At 43.4% G+C, this 27,989-nt stretch overlaps 1 protein-coding gene across 1 annotated transcript in view; it reads left to right on the top strand.

The window, feature by feature from the left end:
* The window catches only part of ahr2 (aryl hydrocarbon receptor 2), a 90,406-nt gene that overhangs the window by 60,508 nt on the left and 1,909 nt on the right, over nucleotides 1-27,989 (top strand). Inside the window, exons 3-10 of the mRNA XM_078244101.1 lie at nucleotides 19,337-19,521; nucleotides 19,619-19,708; nucleotides 21,486-21,612; nucleotides 22,058-22,197; nucleotides 22,474-22,676; nucleotides 22,973-23,082; nucleotides 25,042-25,183; nucleotides 25,267-26,860. Of these exons, the coding sequence (XP_078100227.1) occupies nucleotides 19,337-19,521; nucleotides 19,619-19,708; nucleotides 21,486-21,612; nucleotides 22,058-22,197; nucleotides 22,474-22,676; nucleotides 22,973-23,082; nucleotides 25,042-25,183; nucleotides 25,267-26,860 (2,591 nt within the window). The remainder of the gene's footprint in view (nucleotides 1-19,336; nucleotides 19,522-19,618; nucleotides 19,709-21,485; nucleotides 21,613-22,057; nucleotides 22,198-22,473; nucleotides 22,677-22,972; nucleotides 23,083-25,041; nucleotides 25,184-25,266; nucleotides 26,861-27,989) is intronic.

Here is a 27,989-nt window from a genome sequence, read left to right as displayed (position 1 = left end):
TCACTCAGGGGTTTTCTGACTGACTGACTGCAAAGTTATGCCGACCGTACACCAAACGACTTTTCAAGAGATGCCACCGTGGCGGACTAATGTCCAATATCTGAATATAATCCTGAGAGTTTTGCTAGACCACCAAACAGGAAGCAGCAAACGGCTAGAGTCAGTGTTGTTTATAGTTGCTATGGCTAGTTTTACAGATAAACGCAGACCTCTGGGTACTTGGAGACGTTCATCTGCATGTACGGCAGAACAGGAAATCTGCAGACATGCATCTTAGCCCTCCTGTTGTCCTCGGGTCACATTTGACCCGTTTACAAAAAACTTTCTATATCAGAACTATGACAAAAGAACGTTGAAAAAAGTGACAAATGTTGGCAAAGGTACAAAAACACAGGGAAAAAATCGACTAAAACATTTATTTATTTTTAAACGCTGAAAAAAGTGACCAAAAAAAATCTGAAAAGTGACCAAAAAAACAACAAAAACATTGCCTAAGGTGACAAAAACTTGTTATAAAAAGTGAAGAAAAAAAACATTGAAAAAAGCGACAAAAAACATAATTTAAAAAACGCCAACAAAGTGACAAAAAAATTAATTGGACAAAAGAATTGAACTAAAATCGACAAAAACGTGGTGAAAAGTGTAGAAAAAGAACAACAAAAATGTTGAAATTTCGACCCAGAAAAACACAAAGTTGCACGGTCGACAGGAAAGCAACACGAGGGTTAAGTTACCAGCTAACGCTAGCGTTAGCTAGCTAGCTAGGTTGGTTGCATTTTTGCGAAACGAATCTAGTTGTAGTCTTGCAATGTGTGTCTTCACATATTACGACAGTCTTTTTAACGTCAACACGCGATAAGCGATTTTGCTCTCTGCGCACTGCTAGGTAGGCCGCAGGTATTCGTCATCGAGGATGTCACGGCCCGATGTGAGTCGAGTGCAGATGTGAGTCGCGCATGCTCAGATTTAAACGGTTTACGGCATAACGTGTCATACTGAAATTTGTGAAATCCATAAAATAATAAACTTTTCTCTTTACAAACAATAACAGAAGATGGAAATCATTTTAAAAACGTTTTAGCTATCTATGATTGTTTGATTGCTAACGTTAGCTCAAAACGCCATTCAAGTGACAGCCTTTGTTGTGTTTGATTGCTAACTTATAGCTAGCAGTCATTTTAAAAACGTTTTAGCTATCTATGATTGTTTGATTGCTAACGTTAGCTCAAAACGCCATTCAAGTGACAGCCTTTGTTGTGTTTGATTGCTAACTTATAGCTAGCAGTCATTTTAAAAACGTTTTAGCTATCTATGATTGTTTGATTGCTAACGTTAGCTCAAAACGCCATTCAAGTGACAGCCTTTGTTGTGTTTGATTGCTAACTTGTAGCTAGCAGTCATTTTAAAAGCGTTTTAGCTATCTGTGATTGTTTGATTGCTAACGTTAGCTCAAAACTCCATTCAAGTGACAGCCTTTGTTGTGTTTGATTGCTAACTTGTAGCTAGCAGTCATTTTAAAAGCGTTTTAGCTATCTATGATTGTTTGATTGCTAACGTTAGCTCAAAACTCCATTCAAGTGACAGCCTTTGTTGTGTTTGATTGCTAACTTGTAGCCACCAGTGAACAAACTTTGTTGTAGGTCCATTTTTACTGTACTGACATTACAGAAAGTCTCTCGTTAGCATCTTCTAGGATACTAGGAAGCTATTTCCCCTTGCTAGGTGACGACGTCCCGTTATCTCATTGGTGGCGCTTTCGAAAGGTCAGCGGCAACCAGGTCAAAGTTGAAATAATGAACTTTGAGCGCAGCGCAAATCCGAGCGGTGCGCGACGCCAGGGGGGTAGTGTAGCGTGTAGTTGGGCTCCACCCCCCCCCCACCACCACCACCTAGGAAATCAATGGAACAGCCGGCGCAAAGCAGTTTTGCTGTCTATCATGTAACTGATTACTGACGTGTCAAAACAAAACTCATGATCAAACATTTAAAACTGCCCCCTGCTTTCGACAACAGTAAGTACACAACTTACGTATAAAATGTGTTTAATCGATTCAGGAAGCACAGATGGGGCGTATTCAAAGATCAATGTCTTGACTGCACATTTCTTAAATCAACCAAGTACAATGACTCATGCTAATAAGGCTTTAGCGGATTAAAATTACAGCTGCCAGCGGGCAACAATAACAATTACCGAACCTCCTGCAGTAACACTTGAAGTTGTCGCCATGTTTTTGCATCAAGACGAATGAATGGAGGTTAAGTAGAGTGGCTGCAAAAGTGCCCTACTGCTAATTCTGGGCATGAGCTTATTATTTCTGGCAGTTCTTCTTCCAGAGCCGCAGTCCTGAACAGAAACATTTGGGGTGGGGGAGGTTTTGGGTGGAGGTTTTAATTTATGTCTGAGCTGTGTGGCGTTGGCTTTGGTTTGGTTCACGGAGGAAGGAGCGCAATTGTGATAGAGCAAACAGAAAGCAGACAACGCGCAGACGAGCCGTTGATAAGATCAAGCCTCATAGTGCTCATTTTAGTATGTTAAACGTTCATTTTTCATTTTGGTGCTGAGGGGCACTTAACCTTTACTCCTAAGCTTTATTACTCAGCAGTTGGAAAGTCTGTGTGTGTGTGTGTGTGTGTGTGTCGGTAAATGGTTTCCTGTTCTCAATGGCTCCACCGCACGACAGCGATAAGAGCGCCGGAGCTACATTATGCTTCAGTCTCCATTACAGATTACTGGCTGTTGCTCTATTGCCCCCATAGCCCTCCCCTTACTCTTCCTCTTCCTGTCACCCACTCCTGTCTCCCCTCACCCCTGCTGTCTGTCCTCACCCTTTCCTCCTCTCTAACCGTGTTTCCATCCACACGTTGGCCATTAAGCAATAGCGAATGAAAAGTGCCTCATGTACGTTCGATCTCATTGGATTTTTCCCTTAGCCCTCCTGTTGTCCTCGGGTCAAATTTGACCTGTTTACAAAAACTTTCTATATCAGAACTATGACAAAAGAACGTTGAAAAACGTGACAAAGGTTGGAAAAAGCTACAAAAAAATGCTTGAAAAAAAACCTGACAAAAAAAATCTTTTTTTAAAACGCTGAAAAAAATGACCAAAATATTTCAGAAGAAGCGACAAAAAAACATCCAAAACATTGTCAAAGGTGACAAAAACTTGTTAAAAAATTTTTTTGGGAAAAAAGTGACCAACATTTTTTTTTTAAAAGTGACCAAAAAATTGGAAAGAAAGTGACCAAAAAATTGGAATAAAATCGACAAAAACGTGGAGAAAAGTGTAGAAAAAGGACAACAAAATGTTGAAGTTTCGACCCAGAAAAACACACAAAGTTGCACGGTCGACGGGAAGACAACCCAAGGGTGAATAAAAAAAACGGCTTGTGCGATAGATAAACGCTGACGGAAACGTCATTTGCCGAATAAATAATGAACTGCGGTTACGTTTTAGGTCATTTTATGGTTGCAATCCTGCCATAAAACGAAGAAGAAGACATTCATTGCAGACACGGCGGGTGTCAACAAAGACAGATACAAGTGGACGAACAAGGGGACGACAGACTTTTAAAATGTAATTCACTGTTCACAATGCATTGTTGTTGCGCAAGTTGGCCGTGTCTCAGACTGCCTACTTGCACACTTCAAACACTTAGTTTTAAGTATATAGTGTAAAAAACGACCCCCTAAAAACGGTCAAAAAGTTCTGTGTGGAACGACGGACCCTACTCGCAGTAAATGCACTAAAAGCCGATTTTGAGAGGCGGCGAGCCGAGCCCGGCCGCTCCTCATTTGCATACAGGAAAGCGGGCTGGAAAATCGCGTTGACGCTCGTCATTTCCGGTAAGTGCTGTAACATAAGCGTTCCTTTTGGGACAATACTAACCATCGAAAGTGGGCACTACGGCACGCAAGTGGTCAGCGCACATTAGCAGTGGACCGACGGAAGTATGCCGAGTGAGACGCAGCCGTCATGTTAGCTCGAATGTTGTTGGGCTCAGTGCGAAAATGAACGGAAACACCTTCAAATGTCTCAAATCTATCCGATATACCAACATGATCGCAAAACAGCACGTGACGTCATACTACACCGATTTGCATTCGCTTTAAAGCCCCTGGATGGAAACACACTTTGGCTTTATTCGCAGGAACGTTGTAAGCGAAACTTCCGATAATTTGATTGATAAGTGGATGGAAACATGGCTTCTTGCCCCCATTCATTACACAGCCCATTTCTTCCTTCTCCATCCTCCCATCCTCCTCCCCCTCCTATTCCTATTTCTTTCCTCTTTTTGACTCGCCCTTTTCTAACTTTTATTTGTTTAGCTGGTTTAGCTTTACCTCCTTTCTGTTTTCATCTCTCCTCCTCCTCTTCCCTCCAACACCCCCCCCCTCATCAGTATCTACTGTATAATAACATTTAGCAGTGCCAAATTGGAGGACATGTAATCATGCAAATCATTCAAAAGCCAGTGGAGGCATATCAGACGCTTTGGCAGCCGTCGCCACACACACACACACACACACACACACACACACACACACACACACACACAATAATCACACTAAATTTTCCCTCTCTCTCTCTCTCTCTCTCTCTCTCTCTCTCTCTCTCACCCTCCTTGTCTTTTCCTCCGCCGGCCTCCTTCCTCTCCTTTCTCAGCTCAGGATGTTGGGGATTGAAAGTTCGCATGCGAGGCTAAGAGTGTGTGTGTGTGTGTGTGTGTGTGTGTGTGTGTGTGTAGGGTGGAGAGAGTTCATTTGAAATTAACCAGCAACTACAACAAATTAGCCGTATTTCCATCAGTTGGGTTGGAACATAAAGTGCCTTCTTGAACATTTCAGACCTTTCTTTCTTTCTTTCATTCTTTCTTTCTTTTTGGGGGGAGTGGGTGTTGAGCTGTTCTCTCGAAAGGTGTTGCCAGATGGCTGTGAGCTGCCCTCATCCCATCATATCCGTGTGTTGTGTTTGGACAAGAGTCCAACGCCGAGGGGCCATGTTGATGGCTCGGATCCTCCCATACAACTTTAATATGACCAAAAAGGTTTGACACACAGCTTAAACCCAAGCAGGCTCCGGAGACCTACTAAAGAAATGAGCCCTTTGTCTTGGGGTCATTGGACGTGGGTTATTTCAGACTCCGACTCTCCACTGGGCGTCTGTGCTGCGTTACGGTTTTGTTCCGTCTTCCACCACGTGCCATACCACACCGGGAGCGTCTCAGAAGCTGAGCGTCACACACACACACACACACACACACACACACACACACACACACACACACACACACACACACACACACAGACAAACACAGAGACACAGACATACACAGAGACACACAGACACACAGAGACATGCAGACACACACAGACACACAGAGACACACAGACAGACAGAGACACACAGACACACACAGAGACACACAGACACACACAGAGACATAGCGTGTCAGGGTTTGGTGGGTCGTGTGCAGTATCAGCAGAGGGGGCCCCCGAAGGTGATCTGCCGTTTAGACGAGAAGGAATGTAAACGCTGAGACGTCTCCTCCAGACTCGGCCTTATCGTAGCGGGATGCCAAGGGTCAGAGGGCAACGCTGTCGTAGGAGGAGCAGGGTCAGGGCTGGAGAAGTGTGTGTGTGTGTGTGTGTGTGTGTGTGTGTATGTGTGTGTGTGTGTGTGTGTGTGTGTGTGTGTGTGTGTGTGTATGTGTGTGTGTGTGTGTAGGGCAATGAGAGTTCATTTGAAATTAAGCAAATTAGCCGTACTTCCATCAGTTGTGTTGAAGCAAATAAAGTGCCTTCTTGAACGTGTGTGTGTGTGTGTGTGCGTGCGTGCGTGTGTGTGTGTGTGCGTGCGTACGTGCGTGTTTGGCGCGTGAACTTTCCCAGGACGTTGTGTGTTGTTTCAGAGTCTGAATACAGCCTGCGTGTGCACCTTTTGCCTGCCTTTGTGTGTCCTGTGTGTGTGTGTGTGTGTGTGTGTGTGTGTGTGTGTGTGTGCTTCCAGGAAACAGCAGCAGAGACTCATCAGTCAGCTCCAGGCCTGTGCTGGAAGTTACAACCAAAGTCTAATAAATCTAAATCCTACACCTGGGATTTGACACAATTTACGCATTAAAATAACAGGTTGTATTTGATCTATATAGCTGGTTAGTTTGTAAAAGGCAAAACCATTCTCAAACCGTTCTGAATGAGGTACAAATCCTATCCTACAGACTAAAGGAAACATCTTTGTTTGGTACAGATCCTTGCAGAAATCACACAAAAAAATGTGTGAAATGTCGTGAATCATATCGCAATCGTCACGTCAGTCAAAAATAATCACAATTACATATGTTCCTTATATCAGTACAGCCCTAATTTAAACTCAAACAAAACTAAAATCATGTCATTTTGGTATCCGTAAAACGACATATATAAATATAAATATATATATATATATATATATATATATATATATATATATATATATATATATACAGTATCTCACAAAAGTGAGTACACCCCTCACATTTTAGTAAATATTTCATTATATCTTTTAATGGGACAACACTGAAGAAATGACACTTTGCTACAATGTAAAGTATTAAGTGTAGCTACAGCTTGTATAACGGTGTAAATGTGCTGTCCCCTCAAAATAACTCAACACACAGCCATTAATGTCTAAACCGCTGGCAACTAAAGTCACTACACCCCTATGTTAAATTCCCATAGAGGCAGGCAGACTTTTATTTTGAAAGGCCAGTTATTTCATGGATCCAGGATACAGCCCCACATCATCACATCCCCTTCACCATACCTAGAGATTGGCATGGGGTACTTTCCATCAGATCATCTCTCAATGCAAATCAAACCAGCTATTAGGCTAACTGAAATACAACCATGCTAATCTCTAGGTATGGTGAAGGGCATGTGATGATGTGGGGGTATTTTAATTCCAGAGACCAAGGGAACTTCATCAGGATGTGTAGTACCCTGGATCCATTGAGTCTGAAAGCCTTCTCCATTTTTGAATATACTTTCATCCTCGCCGTTCATACATGTCCAAACCTGCACAGAGAGGATCAGAAAAGAGAGGGAAGAGCGAGCTAAAACTGTGAGTGAAAGGGGGAGAGAGAGAGAGAGAGAGAGGAAGAGTGATTCTGATCTCTTGTAACCCCCCCCACCCTCCTCCTCCTCCATCCTGCAGTCCAAAGGGATGAAGAACAATGGCTCCATTCAGGTCTTGGGTTTCAAAGTCGACAGAAACTGCAGAGTGCTTCGGAGCGGGTGTTTGGGGATGGAGGGATGGGGTGTGTGTGCAGCGGTGGAAGAAGTATTCAGATCCTTTACTTCAGTAAAAGTACCAATACCACACTGTTAAAAAGACTCTGTATGTGTGTATGTGTGTGTGTGTGTGTGTGTGTGTGTGTCTTTGTGTGCGTGTGTGTGTCTGTGTGCGTGTGTGTCTTTGTGTCCTTGTGTGCGTGTGTGTCTTTGTGTGCGTGTGTGTGTGCGTGTGTGTATATGTGTGTATGTGTGTGTATTCGTGTCTTTGTGTCCTTGTGTGTGTATGTGTCTTTGTGTGCGTGTCTGCATCTGTGTGTGTGTATGCGTGTGTGTGTGTGTGTGTGTGTGTGTGTGTATGTGTGTGTGTGTGTGTGTATTCGTGTCTTTGTGTCCTTGTGTGTGTATGTGTCTTTGTGTGCGTGTCTGCATCTGTGTGTGTGCATGCGTGTGTGTGTGTGTGTGTGTGTGTGTGTGTGTGTGGCGTGTGTGTGTGTGTGTGTGTGTGTGTGTGTGTGTGTGTGTGTGTGTCGGGGGTCAACAAGTACACACCCAGAAAAAAGGCGCTTCCTCAAACCTTGTTTTGACAGCATAAAGAATCTCCAGGAAGCTTTTTAAGGGCTGTAACTAACAATCCTTTTCATTCATGAATAATTTACCAAAAGCCTTGACTGAGTTGTTGAAATGTAAACTTCAGATATCAGGTTACTATCATAAAAGACGTTGAGAAGCAGTCACATGCGAGGAGCTGGAACCAGCGAATTTGTGGCATTTCTGATTAAAAACAATGGAATATATAAAGTAGCCTATATGAAGTTTAGAGCTTGGTCGGTCCTAAAGCTGAAGTGACTTTAGAATGATTAGACATTGCCCTGTTGCAGCTTCTCAGTCGTGAGGAGTTGTTAATCATGTTTTAATATCTTTGGGTTTTGGACTGTTGAAAACAAGACACGACTGTCGGCTTATAAACAAACTGTGCAGAAGACTTCTTCTTTTCCTTCTAAACCATTTATGATCTACGCAGAGCCAGTAGCAGAGGTGGAAAGTAACTGATTACAGTTACTCACGTTACTGTCATTGAGTAGTTCTTTTGTGTGCTTTTACTTTTTAAAGTATAGTTTTAAAAATGTTTTACTTTTACCGAAGTATTGCACTTTGCTACATTTGAAATCACATCCGTTACTGAGAAGAAGAAAACATTTTTTTAAAGGTTTTTGTCGAAAAAATTGCGGTCTCTGTAGACAGCCCAGGCTCCACAAACGGCAACAAAAACAAACTGCGCCAACCTGCACCATCAAACATAACAAACAGAGTTCCAGCGTTCCAGCCAATAACCGACAAGAAGGAGTTGGGTGTGGGGGTTGGTTGGGGTTAGTATATATATATATTAGGGCTGTCAATCGATTAAATTAATTAAAATTAATTACATACTCTGTGATTAATTAATCGAAATTAATCTCTTACATAATTAACGTTGCCTGAACCGATACTTTTTAAGAAAGTAAAAAAAGAAAAGAAAAAAAAAGGTGTGTGAAACAGTTGGTGACATTAAAGAACGGCTTGTTTATAGCTAAGGCCATATGGTAAAAATGTAAATGATTTAATAATAATGTATAACAATAACTTATTTCACTATTAAATTGCTGTTGAACGACAAAAACAACCACCAGATGGGAAAAGGACATTTACAATAACTTCAAATGCACCACAAGGCTGTAGTTTACCAGTTTCATTGAACTCACCGTCTGTGTTGTTTCTCCGACGGCAGCTGCAGATTGTTACATCCCGGTGTTGAATCCTCTACAGTGAAACACAGTCACACTTTACACCGTTTAGCGTTAGCTGTCAGCATTGTAACCGTGTTTAATCCAGCTACTAGCTAGCGGTAGGCTAACGTTAGCTGCTGTCGAGTATAGTGTTAACTAGCGTCACATGCAGCGGTGTTTGTGTTGCCTGTATCGTCTTCAGAGCATCAGAGAGAAGAGCAGACATATCAGTGGCACCAGATTTTGGTAGCCAGGGTTGGCAGGAAGAAGATTTTTTACAAGTAAATGTTCCAATTAATAATCCAGGCAGAACATTCTCGTCTCCCTCCTTCATTTTACAGTCCAATGGTGGCTAGAACGGTTCCGGGTCAAACGTCAATATGGAATGGATTAATCTGCCTTATTTTTTTTAACGCGTTATTTTTTCTCAGATTAATTAATCGAAATTAGCGCGTTATTTTGACAGCCCTTATAAATATATATATCTCCCCTTGATGTTAAAAAGTGGAACTTTTTTAAGTGAGTAATTTTACTTGTACTTAAGTAAAAGCTAATCAAAGTGATAGTACTTATACTTAAGTAGACTATTTTTGTACTCTTTCCACCTCTGCGCTGTAGAGCACAAGTTATTGTGAAAAACATATACTATATGTGTTCGACATATGGCCGTAAAAGAGGGGCACCAAGCTTTGTGTACATGTAACAGATGTGGACAGGGTACGGAAACAGACAACTTCAGCTGACGGTTTTCCAAAATGGATTTGCTCTGCAGAAGACAATATCACATTAATTGGCTTCTGGTCTACTGCTTCCCTACTATCCGCACCTCTGCTCCTCAGCAATACAAGACGGTATTGTGTAAGAGTGATCTCATTTTCTACCACACGTACATAAAAATGACATTACAGTATAGTATCTCATTCAACTCTTAATGTGCACATTGCTAGCCAACAGGAGCAATTAGAATATAGTGGGAAAACCTTCCTTGAACTATAACAATATATGTGCAAAACATGAGAAACAATGTTTTATACTTTGAAACAGTTGCAGTGGACTAAGTCAAACAGTACGTGGGTTTGGGTGACTGCACAGATAACAAAAAGAATATAACTGTCACCATGTCACAGGCCGCCGACTCTCACTCATTCACAATAAACGATATCGCTCTCGAGGATGTGGAAAAGTTTACCTATCTGGGATCCACCATGACACGCAACACCATACTAGACCTGGAAATATCCACTCGTTTAGGAAAAGCAGCCTCTACTTTTGGTCGTCTAACCAAACAAGTCTGGAGGAATATACATCTATCTGTGCGAACTGAAGTTAGAGTGTATGAAGCATGTGTACTGAGTATACTCCTATATGGATCTGAAACCTGGCCTACATATCACCCCCAAGAGAGTAGAATCAGTGCTTTCCACACAAGAAACCTGCGGTTTATTATTGGAAAGACCTGGGAGGACAAGATGACGAATGAAGAACTGTTCACTATCACAAATTCTGAACCCCTGTCTTCAAGGCTGAAATTCAGTCATCTGAGATGGGCAGGCCATGTCAACAGAATGCCACAATCTCGCATTCCCCACTCAGTACTACATGGAGTATTGGAGGAGGGAACTCGGCACACGGGTAGACCTAAACTGTGACGTGTTAAAGAGAGATCTCATAGATTTTGGCTTCACTTGTTTTACAAGGGTTCGGGCAGTTTGGTAAAAGTCAGCTGTTCCTTGTTAAGACGTCGGAGTTGGGGGTGGAGGGGTAAATGAAGTGAGGTTTTCACCACGTCAGAAACCGAGCCTGGGAGTTCCCCAGGGCACCTACGTCAGTCCTCTCAGGTTTTTTTTTATTATTTTTTTTATTGATTTGTGTAAACTTTTGTATTTATTCAGGTTTTCATTTGTTTGAGTCTCTTGTTTTTGTCCTTCCTTAACTATCACACAGCTCTGTTTTGTCTTTTCTGTGGCTCTTATTTCAGCACTTTCACTTTTTCTATTTTTAACTTATATGCTCCTTTCATTTCTTCTTCCCCATCTTAATCAACCTTCTGTCTCACCCTGTTCTTCTTGGTACTAAAATAGCTCATTGTTGCTGTACTGCGATAACAACTGAAACCAGATCACCTCCGGCTACGAGTGGTGTGCATATGAGTGTGTTAGAGTCTCTCGCTCTGAGCATGCCCGGACAGACCCCCGCTCCAAACTCGCACACACTCACACACCAAAACCACACTAAGGCAACAGTGAAACCGAAGACAAAGACATACATTCTTCAATAATCGTGCCTCTGTTTTTGCGCAACACATCTTTACTCAATATTTGTGAACAACCCACACAACGACCACATATTGTTTGCATTCTGTTTATGGACGACTGTTGCGTATTTGCATTTAAATCCTTGTTCAGTTTCTTGAAATGTGTAAAAAGGCCTCATTTAGTCAACAAAGAACACAAGTTGGATCCTGTCCAGTTTCTGTTTGCATTGTGTCACCTTTTTTTCAGGGGGTAGGATGATCCTTCGTCAGCGTCGCCTATCATTCCTACATTGTGAGAGAATGTTTTTGCGTGGTCAGGTTACAGAAAAAGATGTCAAACCAGGTGTGGTGATATTGAGAGTCTGCAGGAGATTCCACTGCTTAGCACACGTTGAGATGAGCAACTAACGAGTGAAATTCCCTGCTGGAATTTTGGTTAAGGAATATATTGGCCTGAGTATATCACTTTCGCATTAGTCTTGTTTGGGAAAGTTTCCCTTGAGATTCCAATGAGCAGACGTCCTCATCCTAGATGCCTTTTCTTTTGTAAACGTAAAACTCAAATCCTATATTGGTGGGATGTTGGGATAAAACGCTAATGGTATTTATTTCCTCGGTGGCAGCAGAACACGAGCCTTGTAGGTTAACCTGGGCTAACAAAACACTTTCAGTGCTGAGCAACTCTGAAATACACTATAAACACTAGCCTGGCAACATTTAGGGTAATTAACAACCCATAAGGCAATACTCTATAGAGTTAGCAGGGCTCTCTACATTCAAATAATTACTTAAAGGTCCCATGGCATGAAAATTTCACTTTATGAGTCTAGAAATGGCGATAGGTGTAAACCGAGCCCTGGGTATCCTGCTCTGCCTTTGAGAAAATGAAAGCTCAGATGGGCCGATCTGGAATCTTCCCTTTATGACGTCATAAGGGGAAAGGTTACCCCCCCTTTCTCTGCTTTGCCCGCCCAGAGAATTTGAAAGAGAGAGACATCATGGCTTGCAAACAAGAAAAGTGGCAGTTGGTCAAGCCCGCACCCCCACCCTCCACCTTGCCCCCCCTCTCTCCTCCTCAATAGCATTTAAAGCTACAGACACAGAAATGGCACATCCTAAGGAAAGCTCATTGTGTGACTGGCTCTAGTGGCTGTAATTCTGCACCAAGGCTGAATTTCAGGAAAGAGACTTCAGATACAGTATTAGGGGACCACTAAGGTCTATATAAAAGAGACTTCAGATACAGTATTAGGGGACCACTAAGGTCTATATAAAAGAGACTTCAGATACAGTATTAGGGGAACACTAAGGCCTATATAAAAGAGACTTCAGATACAGTATTAGGGGACCACTAAGGTCTATATAAAAGAGACTTCAGATACAGTATTAGGGGGACCACTAAGGTCTATATAAAAGAGACTTCAGATACAGTATTAGGGGACCACTAAGGCCTATATAAAAGAGACTTCAGATACAGTATTAGGGGACCACTAAGGCCTATATAAAAGCATCCAAAAAGCAGCATGTCATAGGACCTTTAAAACCTATAAGAAAGTTGCTTGTTGATATAGAGCTGCACTGATGAATCTATCTAATCATTAGTTGATAATTTACTTCCCATTTAAGTCTTTCTGCAAGCAAAGAAAACTAATATTTCCAGCTTCCGAAATGTTCTTTTCTTTGTCATAAAATGACAGTAAATTAAATATCTTTGTGTTTCGGACTTATGGATGAAAAATGGAAACGTATCACAGGTTGCTGACCCCTGCATTAGACAAATTTGGGCATTGAAATCCTCACCTTTGCCAGCAACTGCTTCACAGTTACCTTTGAGCAATGCAATAAAACAGCCCCTGTAAACCTGCCCAGTGTCTGTGGTTGTATACTGGGAAGCTCCCAGGTGGGAATCTTCATACTGCTGGTGATGTGGAGCAGGGCGTTGCTGGGAAAAGAGTGCATGTGCTCAGCTAATCTGTCCTGGATTAAAAACAAAGAAAGCTTTTAAGTACCTACTCAGGCTGAAGCAAAGTGTGAAACATCGCTGTAGGGCTGCAAAGAAAAGATGGAGTATTTCAATTCATGAAATGTTAGAGTGCATGAAATCAAATGGCGCTGTTGTGTTTTGCCATAAATTATGTTAAATGCCTTGCAGAGCGTGTCATTTGGCATGGCACAACTCACCGAGAGGAGAGAGAGAGAGAGAGATCAAAGGAGCATAGGCTTCAAATGAAGTCTGTTTTAACATGAAGCTGTTATTTAAGCTCACGTTGTCACATTTCACAACACATAATGGGAAATTACCAAAGGTTCTGTATGAGAGCAGGTGAGGTGAAGTCTACAGCCTGTCTGTCTGCCTGTCTGCCTGTCTGTCTGTCTGTCTCTCGCTCTCTGTCTCTCTCTGTTTGTCTGTCTCTCTGTCTGTCTGTCTCTCCGTCTGTCCGTCTGTCTGTCTCTCTCTTCGTCTTTCTGTCTGTCTCTCTCTCTGTCTTTCTCTCTCTGTCTGTCTATCTCTCCGTCTGTCTGTCTGTTTCTCTGCCTGTCTGTCTTTCTGTCTGTCTGTCTCTCTCTCTTTCTGTCTGTCTGTCTGTCTCTGTCTGTCTGCATGTCTGTCTGTCTGTTTCTCTGTCTTTCTGTCTCTCTCTCGCTCTCTTTCTGCCTGTCTGTCTCTCTGTCTGTCTGTCTGTTTCTCTGTCTTTCTGTCTGTCTCTCTCTGTCTTTCTGTCTGTCTCTCTCTCTTTCTGTCTGTCTCTGTCTCTCTGTTCTTACTGAATTCACTGGTAGTTGAAACGACTAAACTGAAAAGATATCATTATGGTGTGTTTTGGTGATTAAACCATATGTTCTCATGACATTTCACAAAAAAAAAGTTTTGAAAGAAAGACTGGCTAAAAGTTTTGAAAGAAAGACTGGCTGCGTTACAAGTGTGATGAGTTTGGAGTTCTGTACTAAGAGTTGTGAAATTGTACCACATAGTTGCGATAATAGTACCAAAGCGATAAAAACAAACCTGTAATCAAACTAAATGAAACAGGCAGTGGTGTAAATCAGCACAAGAGGCCATCGCAAACATAAAAACTTCACATATTTTCTTTGGCTTTTTTTTTTTTAATCTCTTTTCATCAAGCTTTAACAAGATTTAGTTTGGATCCGACCAAAACGAGATCTTTTTTTGGTTCGTACTCGTCTCTATCCAAACGATCGCCCTCGGCCGTTTGGCGTATTTCGGTATTTGTTAACAAGCTGTTCTGCAACACAAATGATGTGTTCTGGTCATATTTTGAATTGCTCTTGCATCAAACCAGCCACTTGTGGTGTGTGTTTCTGCTTGGGTATCCTGGATATTTTGGTTATAATGATGGCCAAACACCCGCACGATTTCAATTTTCCTGCCACAGCTCGAGAATGTCTTCTTTGATATAAGCTTCTGAAATGTAATGCCACCTTGGTCCTTCTCACTGGGAAGAGGTTTGAAGTGCGTGCGTGAGCAGCTGTAGCCAATGGGACAATTACCCTTTCTTTGTGCTTTTTAGCGTGTTCAACCAACACATCTGGTTTGGTTGTCCCCTGACACGATCCTGTCTTTGTACCAGGCCGTCATGGCAAATCTTAAATTGTGAGACTCTTTTATGGCTCTAATTGAACTTGCTCTTTCCTTTGGCTTTTCCGTGTCTATGTACACAGTTCTTTTTTAATGAGATTTAACATTTGGACTCAACCAGAATGCCAAAGTTAAAGTTGGACATTTTGGGACTGATACCACTCTCATGTCTGTATAGGGCAGTGGTGTAGTCTACATGATACGCAGGTATTCGCAGTATACCCATTAAGAAAGCTCCAGGATTTCCATATACCCACTTGAAAATGACATGTAACAACATACTATATTTAGCATTTAGCGCTAGCGACCTCAGAGCTGTTTCTGTCTACAGAAAGGTCTTAAAGAGGTTTAAAAGGTCTATCTCTGTAGGGATCCTTTCATTAATGTTGTCAGACACTTAGAATAATAATCTGAGCCTGTCAGCGGCAACAAACAGCACTTTTGAGGACGTAAATTGAAGGTGTGCAACTGCCCTATTAACTTCCGATGTAGCTCATTTCGCCTCTGCCGACTGCAGCGATCTCGCTTAATACTGGACCAACGTCAAAGATTGTTGTTCCCATCAGTCACTTAGACACAAAAACATAGGAAAAGAGGGTTGAAAAAAGCGGTAGTAACCCTTAAGCTTACATAAAGTTAACAGACTGTCCTGATACTGAATTAAGCTAATGCTAGCTCGTGTCCGGTAAAGTATTTTTTATATAAAAAATACAAAATACAATATATAAATAGATGTCTGGCATCTGTAGCAAAGCAAACCGCTTGGAAATTGGTTGGAAATACGGTGAGAAAGTATGATATTAATTGCGCATAGACCTCTGCCTCGATAGACACACGTGCATCAGGAGGCGCGGCACGTCCGTCCTAAAATGGCGACTGCGTCGACGTATCGTTCCAACGAACAGCAGCGGCGAATGCGGTATCTATGTTTATATATATCTCTATGGCTACGGCCAGCAGCAGGTTAGCTTAGCTTAGCATAAAGATTGGAAACATAGGGAGAAACAGCTAGCGTGGCGCTGTCCAAAAGTAACACAATCTGCCTTTCAGCACGTTTACAGCTCACTAGCTAATGCTTTATTAAATTAGCCATCTGGCTAGCACTGGCGCATTTACAGAAATGTTGATTAATGTGCATTGTCCTAATCGAATAAATCTACAAAGTGTCTACGAATAAATCTACAAATAAAGCTACAAATTGTATTTTTCGGCACTTTGCAATTTGACAAAAGTATAAAGCTGCCAGGAACCCAAAATAAAAGACCTTTGACACAGCAATCTATAAAGATTTGGTAATAACAACCTAAAATGTTATTATAGAAAAGCTAAAGGTTGTAAAAATGTTATAATATTTATTCACAAATATTAGGAAATTAGTGTATTCGTAGTCATGTGCGTACATGTAAAGTGATTTCATCTCAACTCAAAGTCTGTGTATGACGTTGTAAACCACTTCTCTAAAAGATTTTCAATGTAATGGCTCAATATTTAAATGATTTCGACAATGTGGATAAGGTTGTTATAGTTCGATGACCACATGTAGGCTATTCATTTGAGCCAGAGTAGGCGACAACGTTGGATGAAGAGAAAGAGAGAGAGCGAGTGCCAGCGGGCGGAGGAGGGTCTGCTTCAGCCTCCTCTGCTCGCTGGCCGCTGCCACTGAAGGGCTGCGAGGCTCAGGATATTGGTAGCGCTCCCGTGGGTGCTGCGCTGTGGCTCATCATGGTCGACTGTGCCGGTCATCGTCAGACAAACATGCAACTCCACCTCCTCGTCTTTCGACATGTTTTGGTTTGGCGCTACTAAGGAGAGAAGTAGAAGGAAGGTTCTACGTACGCGGCCTTGGTGGTGTTGTGTGGCAGTGGCAGCTAGCCGCCTGGCGTGCATACTACTACGCAGATTCCCCCCCCAATAACTCTCGTCTAAACGCGGAATAAAAAGTGAGAACGCAACGCCACTTTTGTGTTTTCTCTTCAGATCGTTTGCATCTAAATATAGCCTGAGTCTGAGAAAATGACAATAAAAATAGAAACATAAAGACTGCAGTGTTTTCTATAAAGCCCATCAGTGTGTTGCTGCTGATATGAAAGATTAATTCAAAAGGTGCTTGTGTGTATGGTTTTGTTGCAAGCATTTCATTTTTAGAAAGGAGTGTTACGTTTTGATTGCAGTGTTTCATTTTGTCATAGATGTGAGTTCTTCATCTCCAAGTCTGATCGGCTTGTGTGGAGAGTTTTGACTTAATGAGCCAAATTCTGCAAAAAGGGTGTAAGCAATAGGCCAAAACTGTATTATCCGACTGCTCTTTATGATGGCTTTGTTGCCAAGGACTTTTCTGCATACACTATTAGAAAACCAGCTCGATCCAGATCGATTGAGTCTCCTCTTCTCGGGCAACCACTTCACATGGTCCTTGTCTTCAAAAATGGCCGTCTCCCCGCTGTGTCTGGTCGCCGAGGCTCTGCCTGTTATCCTCATTTGCCCTGGAGTTTTTTTTATTTATTTTTTAACTAAGACAGGGCTGAGCCAGCCTTCATGCACTGTGTGTGTGTGTGTGTGTGTGTGTGTGTGTGTGTGTGCTTCCAGGAAACAGCAGCAGAGACTCATCAGTCAGCTCCAGGCCTGTGCTGGAAGTTACAACCAAAGTCTAATAAATCTAAATCCTACACCTGGGATTTGACACAATTTACGCATTAAAATAACAGGTTGTATTTGATCTATATAGCTGGTTAGTTTGTAAAAGGCAAAACCATTCTCAAACCGTTCTGAATGAGGTACAAATCCTATCCTACAGACTAAAGGAAACATCTTTGTTTGGTACAGATCCTTGCAGAAATCACACTATGAGTCATTTTAATTTGAAACATTTTTCAATGGAAATGAGAATAATGATGATATAAAAATGCCGTGAAATGTCGTGAATCATATCGCAATCGTCACGTCAGTCAAAAATAATCACAATTACATATGTTCCTTATATCGTACAGCCCTAATTTAAACTCAAACAAAACTAAAATCATGTCATTTTGGTATCCGTGTGTGTATATGTGTGTGTGTATATGTGTGTATGTGTGTGTGTGTGTGTCTGTATGTCTGTGTGTCTGTATGTGTGTGTGTGTGTGTGTGTGTGTGTGTGTGTGTGTGTCTGCCTGTGTGTATGTGTGTGTGTGTTTGTGTATGTCTGTCTGTGTGTGTGTGTGTGTGTGTGTGTGTGTGTGTGTGTGTGTGTGTGTGTGTGTGTGTGTGTGTCTGTCTGTCTGCCTGTGTGTATGTGTGTGTGTGTTTGTGTATGTCTGTCTGTGTGTGTGTGTGTGTGTGTGTGCGTGCGTGCGTGCGTGCGTGCGTGTGTGCGTGCGTGTGTGTGTGCCCCAAACAAAACAAAGGAGCTGAAACTAAGTCGTAAAGTTAGTTCGGAAAACAATCAAACAAACATGTGACTAGTGGGAAATCTGATTGGCTGGTAACTAACAACTAGCCATGTTGGCTGGTGATCAGAAAGAGTTAACGCCCTGTAATAGTATATAATGAGTATATTTTTCTGTTTTCTGCCAATAATTTCGCTCCATAAATCAAACTGCACCTTGTCCTTCTTTCCCTCCTCCATTACTCCATCCATCATACTCCCCCCCCAGTTTCCTCCACCCTGCTTCCTCTCAGAGAGGATATTTTAAGGTTATTTTTCTCTTGTTTTCTCTGCCGCTGATGAGAAATGGCTGGATAAGTGCCAGCGGAGGAAGAGGAAGAGGAGGAAGAGTTGAGTGACAGTGTTGTAAGACGACAGGAAACGGAAGGCATCTCCACCCTGATAGAAAGAGACAATGATGTTCCTCTTTCGCCTTTTTACTCACTTCTCACTCAGATACATTTGTTATTGTTGAGAAATTATCTTATAAACACAATCTGCTGGGTTTTTTTTTTTTTTTTTTTTTGCCATCATCCAGAAATAGAGCTGTAACAATTTCAAATGTTGCTGTAGTCAGAAATTATTGCGATGAACAATATGATTGTCTCAGTTTTGAATGAATCTCAGGATACATCTTTTGGTTATATAATCACTGTCATGTCATGTCCCCCCCCCCCATTGTCATTTTTGTTGCTATAAACCTATTTTGGGTCAAGTGCCAACAACTAACAATTGAAATAATAATAAAAAGGTGCAGATATTAAAGTGTTCTCAGTTTCCGCTGTGTTCAGTATTCTGCTTAAACCACAACTGCTTGTCGAGTTTAAAACAAATGAAGGGAAATCATTTCCAACGTTCTTTTATTGAACAAATTGAACGTTGGATTGAATATAAAAGGCAGCGCTAAAAAGAAGACTGTCTTTTTAAAGTGCAGTTGTCTGCTGATATTTTCTTCCAACCATCTCTGAGTGTCTTTTTGCGATATGTCGCGGTCTTTCCCGAGGTGTTGTGCAACATAAACCGACAGGTTTTTCTATCTTCCCTTCCAGCCACCATGAAGAAAGGCCAGAACGGCTCCAGCTGGACCAGCGAGCGGAGCCTCATGTTCAGGGAAAACGTCCAGACTCCACCCTCCGCAACCTCCGCCTCCTCTTCCTCTTCCTCCCTTACCCCCTCCGGCGAGGTGACGTCCATCGACGGAGTCCGATTCACCGAGGGAGACCTTCTGCTTCAGGTAACGCCTCGGAAATGCTGCTCGTTTAGTGTTTTAGGGTGGAAAAAAAAAAAGCAACACGAAGCTCTCATTCAAGTTTTTTTATTCTGGTGTCCAGGCGCTGAACGGCTTTGTGTTGGTGGTGACGGCTGAAGGATACGTCTTCTACACATCGCCCACCATCCAGGACTTCCTCGGCTTCCACCAGGTAATACGTGACGCGGGAGCTGATCAATCAATATTAGTAGAGTAATAATGTAGTCTCGCTTTGCCAGGAGGGTCTGGCTAGTCCACACAGCATTCCTGGATGGGAGAGAAACATGCTCTGGTTTATTGGCATTTCTTTAGACCAATCACAATCATCGTGGGCGGCGCTAAGCCCCAGACAGAGCCACGGTGCCTCTGCAAAATAGTCTCAGGAAGGAACTTGTTTTGGTGGAACATGTGTACGTTCAAAAGTAGTTTTAGTCGTGCGACAGAAACCTCAGATTGGACAGATAGTCTAGCTAGCTGTCTGGATTTACCCTGCAGAGATCTGAGGAGCAGTTAACCATAGTCCTCACAAATCCACCGGAGGTTAGAACGCCAACACAAATGGCTGCACACTGGCAGCGTGGCGTGAGCGTGGTGTTTCTGTTGCGTGTCAGTTGCGTGGCGGCTGCGTGGCGTTTTCTATGTTTTTGCACACCAGAAACGTGTCTTGTCTGTACACATGGATGTTTCCCATTGATAAAATGAAATGTTAAACATAAATATATACTGATCTGATTACAGCAAAGACATCGTCGGCAGTATTGACGGCAAAATAGGCTACAGAATATTCCGTTCTGTATTGACAGGTGCAATATTTTAAAATCAATAATTATTTATTATTATTTTTTTAAATGACATTTATATCTGCATTTATGTCAAAACCTCGAGACTTTCAAACATCAACACGTCATTTATTAAATGTATTTGTGTCAAAACGACATATTAAACATCTTTTCGTGTGCTATTTTGCCTGGAAACGCTTCCACGCTGTGGAAAACAGGCGTCGGTCTTATTTCTAGCATGCACGCGTTTTCGGGTGAGACGTGCAGAAATAAAAACGGACACGCCACGCAGGCAGTGTGCAGGAGGCCTAACCTTTTCTAAATGTGGGAAAAGCTAGAGCAGATAATAAATAAATTACACTCAAAAAGCTTGAAAACAAAACTTGCTAAAGAAGTGCACTGGGGACAGAGTACGACTTGATCTGAGAAAAGTCATTTTGTTTGTGTAGATGCTCACACTGATTTTTACATCCATCCGGTTTAGGTGATGCCCCAAATGGCTTAGGTGCTGCCCTTAAGCCTTCTAATAGTAGGAATAGAACTGCGGCTCTCCTCAAGCTCCGCCCTAAGCTCTGATTTTGTTGGCGAGCTCCAGCCCCTATTTAATGTTTGTACTGGCAGGGTACATTCAAGAGCGATGATGCAAGTGTACACACACACACACACACACACACACACACACACACACACACACACACACACACACGGTGTCAACATGCTCTCTGCCCTGACACACCGAGTCGGGTGGATGAATGCCGCCTCTCGGCTTTCTTTCTCTTACTCACAACTTAACCTTCCTTTGTCAACGGTGCTGAAAAATGGCCGCAGACTACGGCAGGCTTTGCTGAGTTCAAAGACACCCCGAAGTCAGGATATGTGAGCACCAGAGTTTTTTTTTCTTTTCTTTCTCTTTTACTACTGCAGAAACAGAAATAGTGTCTAATACTAGTACTACTATAAATACTGTCACTCAGGGCTGTCAATCGATTGAAATATTTAATCGTAATCAGTAGCAATGGACTACAGATGGAATGTAACCCTAACCCTAACATAGGGCCAAATTTTAAGAAAAATCTTAGAAATGTGGGAACATAGGGCTGTGGGAACATAGGGCTGACCCCCTTTAAATTCATATAACAGAGGAATGATGATTTGTTTCTCTGTTTTTAGTCGGATGTCATCCATCAGAGCGTGTTTGAGTTGATCCACACAGACGACCGAGCTCTCTTCAGACGGCAGCTCCACTTCTCTCTCAACCCAAACACCGTCCACAAAGACGGCACCGCAGTGAGTCCCAGTAAGTCTGCTCCTCACGTACACCGCAACATATGAGCGTGTGCTACACCGGAGCAACCTACTTAATCTCTTAGGTGTGAAGGCGGAGACGATGCGGAGCAACTCATCCTCCGGGAAAAATGCTGTAAATGTGCAAGATAACTGCAGCTTTTTAGTGTTTTTAGTACACAAAGACTGAAAAATAAAAACAAAGAATAAAATAAGTTTACACCCAAACACACACACACACGCACTGCGTCTGACCGGCGTGGAAGACAAACAAATTGTGTAGCCTGATCCTGGCATTAAACACGCTGGGAGCTAAAACTGGGGGTGATATGCTCTCTCCGTCTTGTTCTAGTTAAAATGCATCTGCAACAAGACAAAAAGTATGACCGCGGCACAGATTATCAACATGAGATGAGACTACTGGTTGATGGTGAATGTTTTGGTCATTGCTCCTGCAGGTGAGCAGAGCTCGGCGGAGATCAGCAGCAACGTGATGACCTACGACCCGCAGGCCATGCCGCCAGAGAACTCCTCCTTCCTGGAGAGAAACTTCGGCTGCCGCTTCCGCTGCCTGCTCGACAACTCCTCCGGCTTCCTGGTAAAATACTACACATCTTTAACCCTTGTGTGTGGCGCTGTTGGCTCATCTGTTAACATTTCTGAATGCCTTCCACACAAACAAACGTACATGTGTCATTAGCATGAGGAAAATTTTTATTTTAACTAGGGCTGTCAAAATAACGCAGATTAATCCATTCCATATTGACGTTAGAAACAAACAAATAGAAACATCGCTGCACGTGACACTAGTTAACACAACAGCCGCTAACGTTAGCCTACCGCTCGACTGTGAGTTGTGCGTTTTTCTCTCCAGGCCCTGAACTTCCATGGCTGCCTGAAGTTCATCCACGGTCAGCACCGCGTGTCCGAGGACGGGACGTTGATTCCCCCGCAGCTCGCTCTGTTCTCCATCGCCACGCCGATGCAGCCGCCGTCCATCCTGGAGATCCGCACCAAGACGCTCCTCTTCCAGACCAAACACAAGCTGGACTTCACACCCTTGGGCATCGACACCAGGTAGACGCACACGCACTCAGGTTCAAAAGAAAGAAGAATTATAAGTCAAACAAAACTGACTTATTTAGTATTTCTTCTACATACATACAACTTTAAAACACTAAGAATTCATTTATTAAACCTATTGTTATGTAATCAAGTAGTCAGACAACCAGCATACGAAAAAGGCCAGACAACTAACAAAATACTTTGAAATCTTAAAAACAATTGCCATATTTTTGCGTTTGCTAAATTATATTTGAATAAGCGTCTGGAAACAGATCCCTGTGATTTAATTTAACGTTTTCTTTCTGCAGAGGGAAGGTGGTTCTGGGTTACAGCGAAGTGGAGCTGTGTATGAAAGGTTCAGGCTACCACTTCATCCACGCTGCAGACATGATGTACTGCGCCGAAAACCACGTAAAAAGTAAGTCACCTCTTTAGTTTCATTTGACTTAGTAAACAGCAGGGGCGGAGCCAGACGTTGTAAACAGCAGGGGCTCAGCCCAAATCTAGAGAGGTGGGGGGGGGGGGGGGGGTCATGTTCCATTCACAGTAGCTATATGCTTTAAGCCGTTTGATAACAGAATACCTAACAATCTGATCATCATTTGGGGAAACATGAGAGTTAGATAGGAACACCCTGTTTTCTTTGTTTTTGACAGGGGTTTTTTTTCTAAGATTTTGCCAGGTTTTTGGACGTTTTTCAGACATTTTTGGCACTTTTTCCAACGTATTTTTCTCTCACTTTTTGTACATCCTGTTTTGTTATCTTGTTGTCCTCCATTATTCTAAAAACCAGAACACAACAAACGTTGAGGATGACTCATTTTCACTCCTCCCTGGTAGGGTTGCTCCGTTGATTTGCCGGTCCAGTCAGAGAGATGGAGGGGAAATGACAAAAAGTTGAACTTCAAAACGTCAAACTAGAGCTGGGCAATATATCGATATTATATCGATATCGTGACATGAGACTAGATATCATCTTATATTTTGGATATCGTAATATGACATAAGTGTTGCCTTTTCCTGGTTTTAAAGGCCTCATTACAGTAAAGTGATGTCATTTTCTGAACTTACCAGACTGTTCTAGCTGTTCTATTATTTGCCTTTACCCACTTAGACATTATATCCCCATTACTGATGATTATTTATCAAAAATGTCATTGTGTCTATTTTGTGAAAGCACCAATAGTCAACACTACAATATCGTTGCGGTATCGACATCGAGGTATTTGATCAAAAATATCGTGATATTTGATTTTCTCCATATCGCCCAGCCCTAAGTCAAACATTCTGGGCTTTTAATACTGTAAAACCCCAGAAGCCACCCAGCTTGAGAATGTGCTGCCTCTCTCTGTTTTCATATAAAAAAAAATTGGACATTTTGTTGTGTGGGAGACAGAGCGGACCCAAACGCTAGGCTCAGCAAAAACAGGTTTATTTGAGGAAAAAGGTAAGAGGGAGGAGTGGGGAGGCGGACGCCAAGGACAGGAGTGAGGACTCTGGGGCTATGGCAGGATGATGAGGGAGTCTGCTGGGATAGGATGGTGAGGGAGCTTGCTGGGGTAGGATGGCGAGGGAGCGCGGGGAACAGGGGCTGAAGGAGCCGAGGAGGAGGCACTGGAGTCCGAGGCGATGGGAGTCGAGGCGGGGGTGGCTGGAAGCAGGAGCGGAGGCAGGGTGAAACAGGAGCGGAGGCAGGGTGGAGCAGGGAACCGTGAGGAGGGGACCGAATGGTGAGGCCAGCTGACTGATGGTACTGGAAGCGTGTGGAGAGAATGACCATAGGGAAGAAACACAAAAAGGGTCAGCGACAGACAAGGACAGGTAAGTACGGGAGTTTTTCAGAGAGCTTGTATTGCGTGTCACCAGAACGACTGAAGCAACAATCAAGTGAAGATGATGAGTGGATCAGGGGTTCATATACTGGGCTAGATTGAAGATGGCTGGCAGGTGTGTACGGCGGGAGAGGTGATTGTGGAATGACGAGCAGGTGTGAGTAGTCAGCTGGCGGGAGCAGGCAGGAGGAGGGGAAAACACAGGGGACACAGAGAGAGGCAAGGCAAACGGAGAAAACTGACAGGGGAAATGAAATAGGCACTAGGAAACTAGAAAACAAAACAAAGACTCACAGCCAGCCGACCCCAACCATAACACATTTGTGGTTTAAATTAGCAAAGGAAACATTTTTTAAATAAGTAGTTTGGTTTAGCACCGCAAGGGTAACATTTTGTTTTATAGACTGATCTTATATGCGAAGATGGATCACCTTAAAATGGTCTCTTCCACTTCCACTCTTCTAGGTCTGTTACTGTATATGTTGATGTATATTGTTTGGATATATACTGATAGATATATCTGACTCTTTCTGTGTTGTATCCAGTGATGAAAACCGGAGATAGCGGCTTCACCGTCTTCCGGCTTCTGAGCAAATCGAGGAAGTGGGTCTGGGTCCAGGCCAACGCCAGGTTGGTCTTTAAAGAGGGGAAACCAGACTTTATCATGGTCCGGCAGAAAGTTTTGACGTAAGTCTCTCTGAGAACTTGGAGTATTTCTTTGTAATGTTTTACATTAGGAGCAGCGACCCACTCTTGTTTTTTCGCCACAGAAATGAAGATGGGGAAGAGCAGCTACGCCTCCGTCGGCTGCAGTTGCCGTTCAACTTTGCCACTGGAGAAGCGTTGCTTTACGACATGGCTCCCACCGTCGACATCCCCGACCCCTGCACCGCCCCCAAGCAGAGGAAGTTAGACAACTGCACCGTCAACCCCGACTCCCTCCTCGGCTGCATGCTGAGTCAGGACCAAACCATCTACTGTGAGCACAACGACACCCTCAACTCCCTCAACGACGCCGCTTTCAAGGACACCCACGCCACAGTCAACGTTCACGGAGACGTCTGGCAGCTCACAACGCCCAAACCTGCCTCGGGAATCCTCGTGAAGTCCGAGGACACCGTTCAGGACATGATGGAGACCCTGCAGCAGATCCTCTTGGACAATGACCTCTGCGACACTGTGGATGTGGGGCCTGAAGAGCTCAAGAGCTGGGAGAGCACCCTGTTGAAGATAAGCAACAACAGCTGCGAGATGAACGAAGACCTGGACCACATTCTCAGCAACGACATCCTGTCGTACGTAGAGGAGCAGCTCCAGAAGGAGGGCGGATTCAAGCTGCCAGATCAGCTGGATGAAATACCAGCCTGCCTTTCCACATTGGACCTCCAGAACCAGATTCCTGGCCAGGCTGGGGAGCAGAACTTCGGCTGGCCTCCGGAGCCCCAGAGCCAGCTGATACCAAATGGAGGGCAGATGGTAGCCGGACAACCGACTCCAGTCGTGGGGATGATGAAACTGACTCACATGGATTTTCCTCAGTTGAGTTCTGGTTTAAACGGTCCAACCCTTCAGCAGATCGCTTCACAACAAACGCTCCCCACTTCTGTTGGTCTTCAACTGGGAACCACAGGCAACACTGGCGCTCCAGTTACCTTCAACCCCTCGGTGGCGGCTACAACACAGAACCAACTGAGAAAAAGACCCATGTTCAGCTTCCAGGGAGACCAGTGGAACTCCTCTGTCCACAACTCAAACCAAGCCGACAGCTCTGTAGCAACCTACACCCAAAATATTTCAAACGAACCAGGTTTTGCTGCTGATCCTTCCTTGTCAAGCTGCCTACAGGGCCACTTTACACTTCAGACACAAAACAATGACAACCAGAGACAGTCTTGGCTGCTGGAGCAGCAGCTGATCTCAAGCGTACACCAACAAATGGGCGCCTGCTTCAGCCAAATGTCAGGATTTCAAAGGAATCCTCTTCCCAGGGTCGCCCTGGCCCAGAACGCTGTCAACAGCAGACCAATGTTCAAAACGCCAGAGACTTCAAATGTACCGTTTCCCGTTCAGCAGGCCATAGAGCCGCTGCCGCCTCTTGCGCCTTCAAGCAGTTGTATGTTCAGAAATGCTCCCGCCTCTGTGCCTGTAAACGGAGTGAACCTCACTCAGACGCCCTCCTGCCAGAGACTGAACCACGCCAGCAACCAGATTCCTTCCAAGCCCGCCTGCTTCTATCAGGGTCTCCCCGGAGGTGGATCTGTGCCGGGGAGGACGGCCGTCCCTGATCCTGATGAGGCAGCGCTGTCCTGCCAAATGACGGCTGGTCTCGACCCGAACGGCCTGCTGTTCAGTGAACAGACGCAGGTAAATCAGTAACAGCATGCCTATCTTTCAAGTTTGAAGACCCCTCATTTTTTAAGATAAAGTGCCTATTAAATGGTTTTCAATGTTGTAGCACATTCCCTGTAAATCCTACAATTTTCCAGGCTGTTCTCGTGAACCATTGGTACAAAAAGTTAAGTAAAGTAATGCTCCGTAATTCGTAAGCACTCAACGTATTTTTTTGCTGTGTGCACCACAATCACGGCCGCTGTATAAGAACTCTGTGGGCCGCGTATAGGGAGGAGGTCGGGGTGGTTAGTCGGGTCATAGTCGGGGCTTTAAATTCACTTTTTTGATTACGAGCCAACATGGCTAGTAGATTTTTAAAGTTAGCGGCCAATCGGATTTTCCACTAGCCACATTTGTACTAATTTCAACAAATTTGAACTAACTTTACTACTTATTTTTTAGCTCCTTTGGTTTGTTTCGCGCAAGGGGGTAAGCGAGCGTCTGCAAAGCGTAGCTCCTATGGAGACATTTTGATGCTAACAAGCCATCACCTCCCGTTAGCATCCCATTGACTCCCATTCATTTTGGCTTCGCTTTGACAGCGAATAACTTACATCTGAAGCGTTTAAAGACTCTATTTGTCCGTTGTTTATTTCTAATGAAACACAACGTTTTTGTAAAAATAGGCTAACGATTGTGTCATGACAACGCAACTTACTGTCGCGTAGTAGAGGAATAACCGTATAGTACAGGAGAAGCTCTCAGGCAGTTTGGACTTCCATTAGCTGTTTAAGTGTAATTACTAATGTTAACTATCATTTTAGTGATCAATAATGAGCCTGTGTCTATGTTATCTCCTTACATATACCTACGCTCTCCGTCTCTGCTAGATTGGGAATGATTGAGATTTCTCTTGGCACAGCTACCAGAAGACTTCCAACTTTCAGACAGGTTGCTCACGTCACATCTACGTCTTCAAGCTCAGTTGGAGGCTGCTCAGTAACGCTCAGCCATCACCGGGAAAGAGCTTCTAATGTCCTTCACTGGTCTCAGTGGACGTTTACGGCATCGCTTTGTCCATTTCTTTAACTGTGTATGGTTTCGCGCCGTTGCGTTTGCTTGTAAACGACACCGCACACGCTACGTAGTAGCTGACGGTGCG

The sequence above is a fragment of the Sander vitreus genome, chromosome 24, assembly GCF_031162955.1.
Source record: "Sander vitreus isolate 19-12246 chromosome 24, sanVit1, whole genome shotgun sequence".
Lineage (NCBI taxonomy): Eukaryota > Metazoa > Chordata > Actinopteri > Perciformes > Percidae > Sander > Sander vitreus.
The sequence above is the reverse complement of the archived record's forward strand: the minus strand, read 5'-3'. Positions and strand labels throughout refer to the sequence as shown.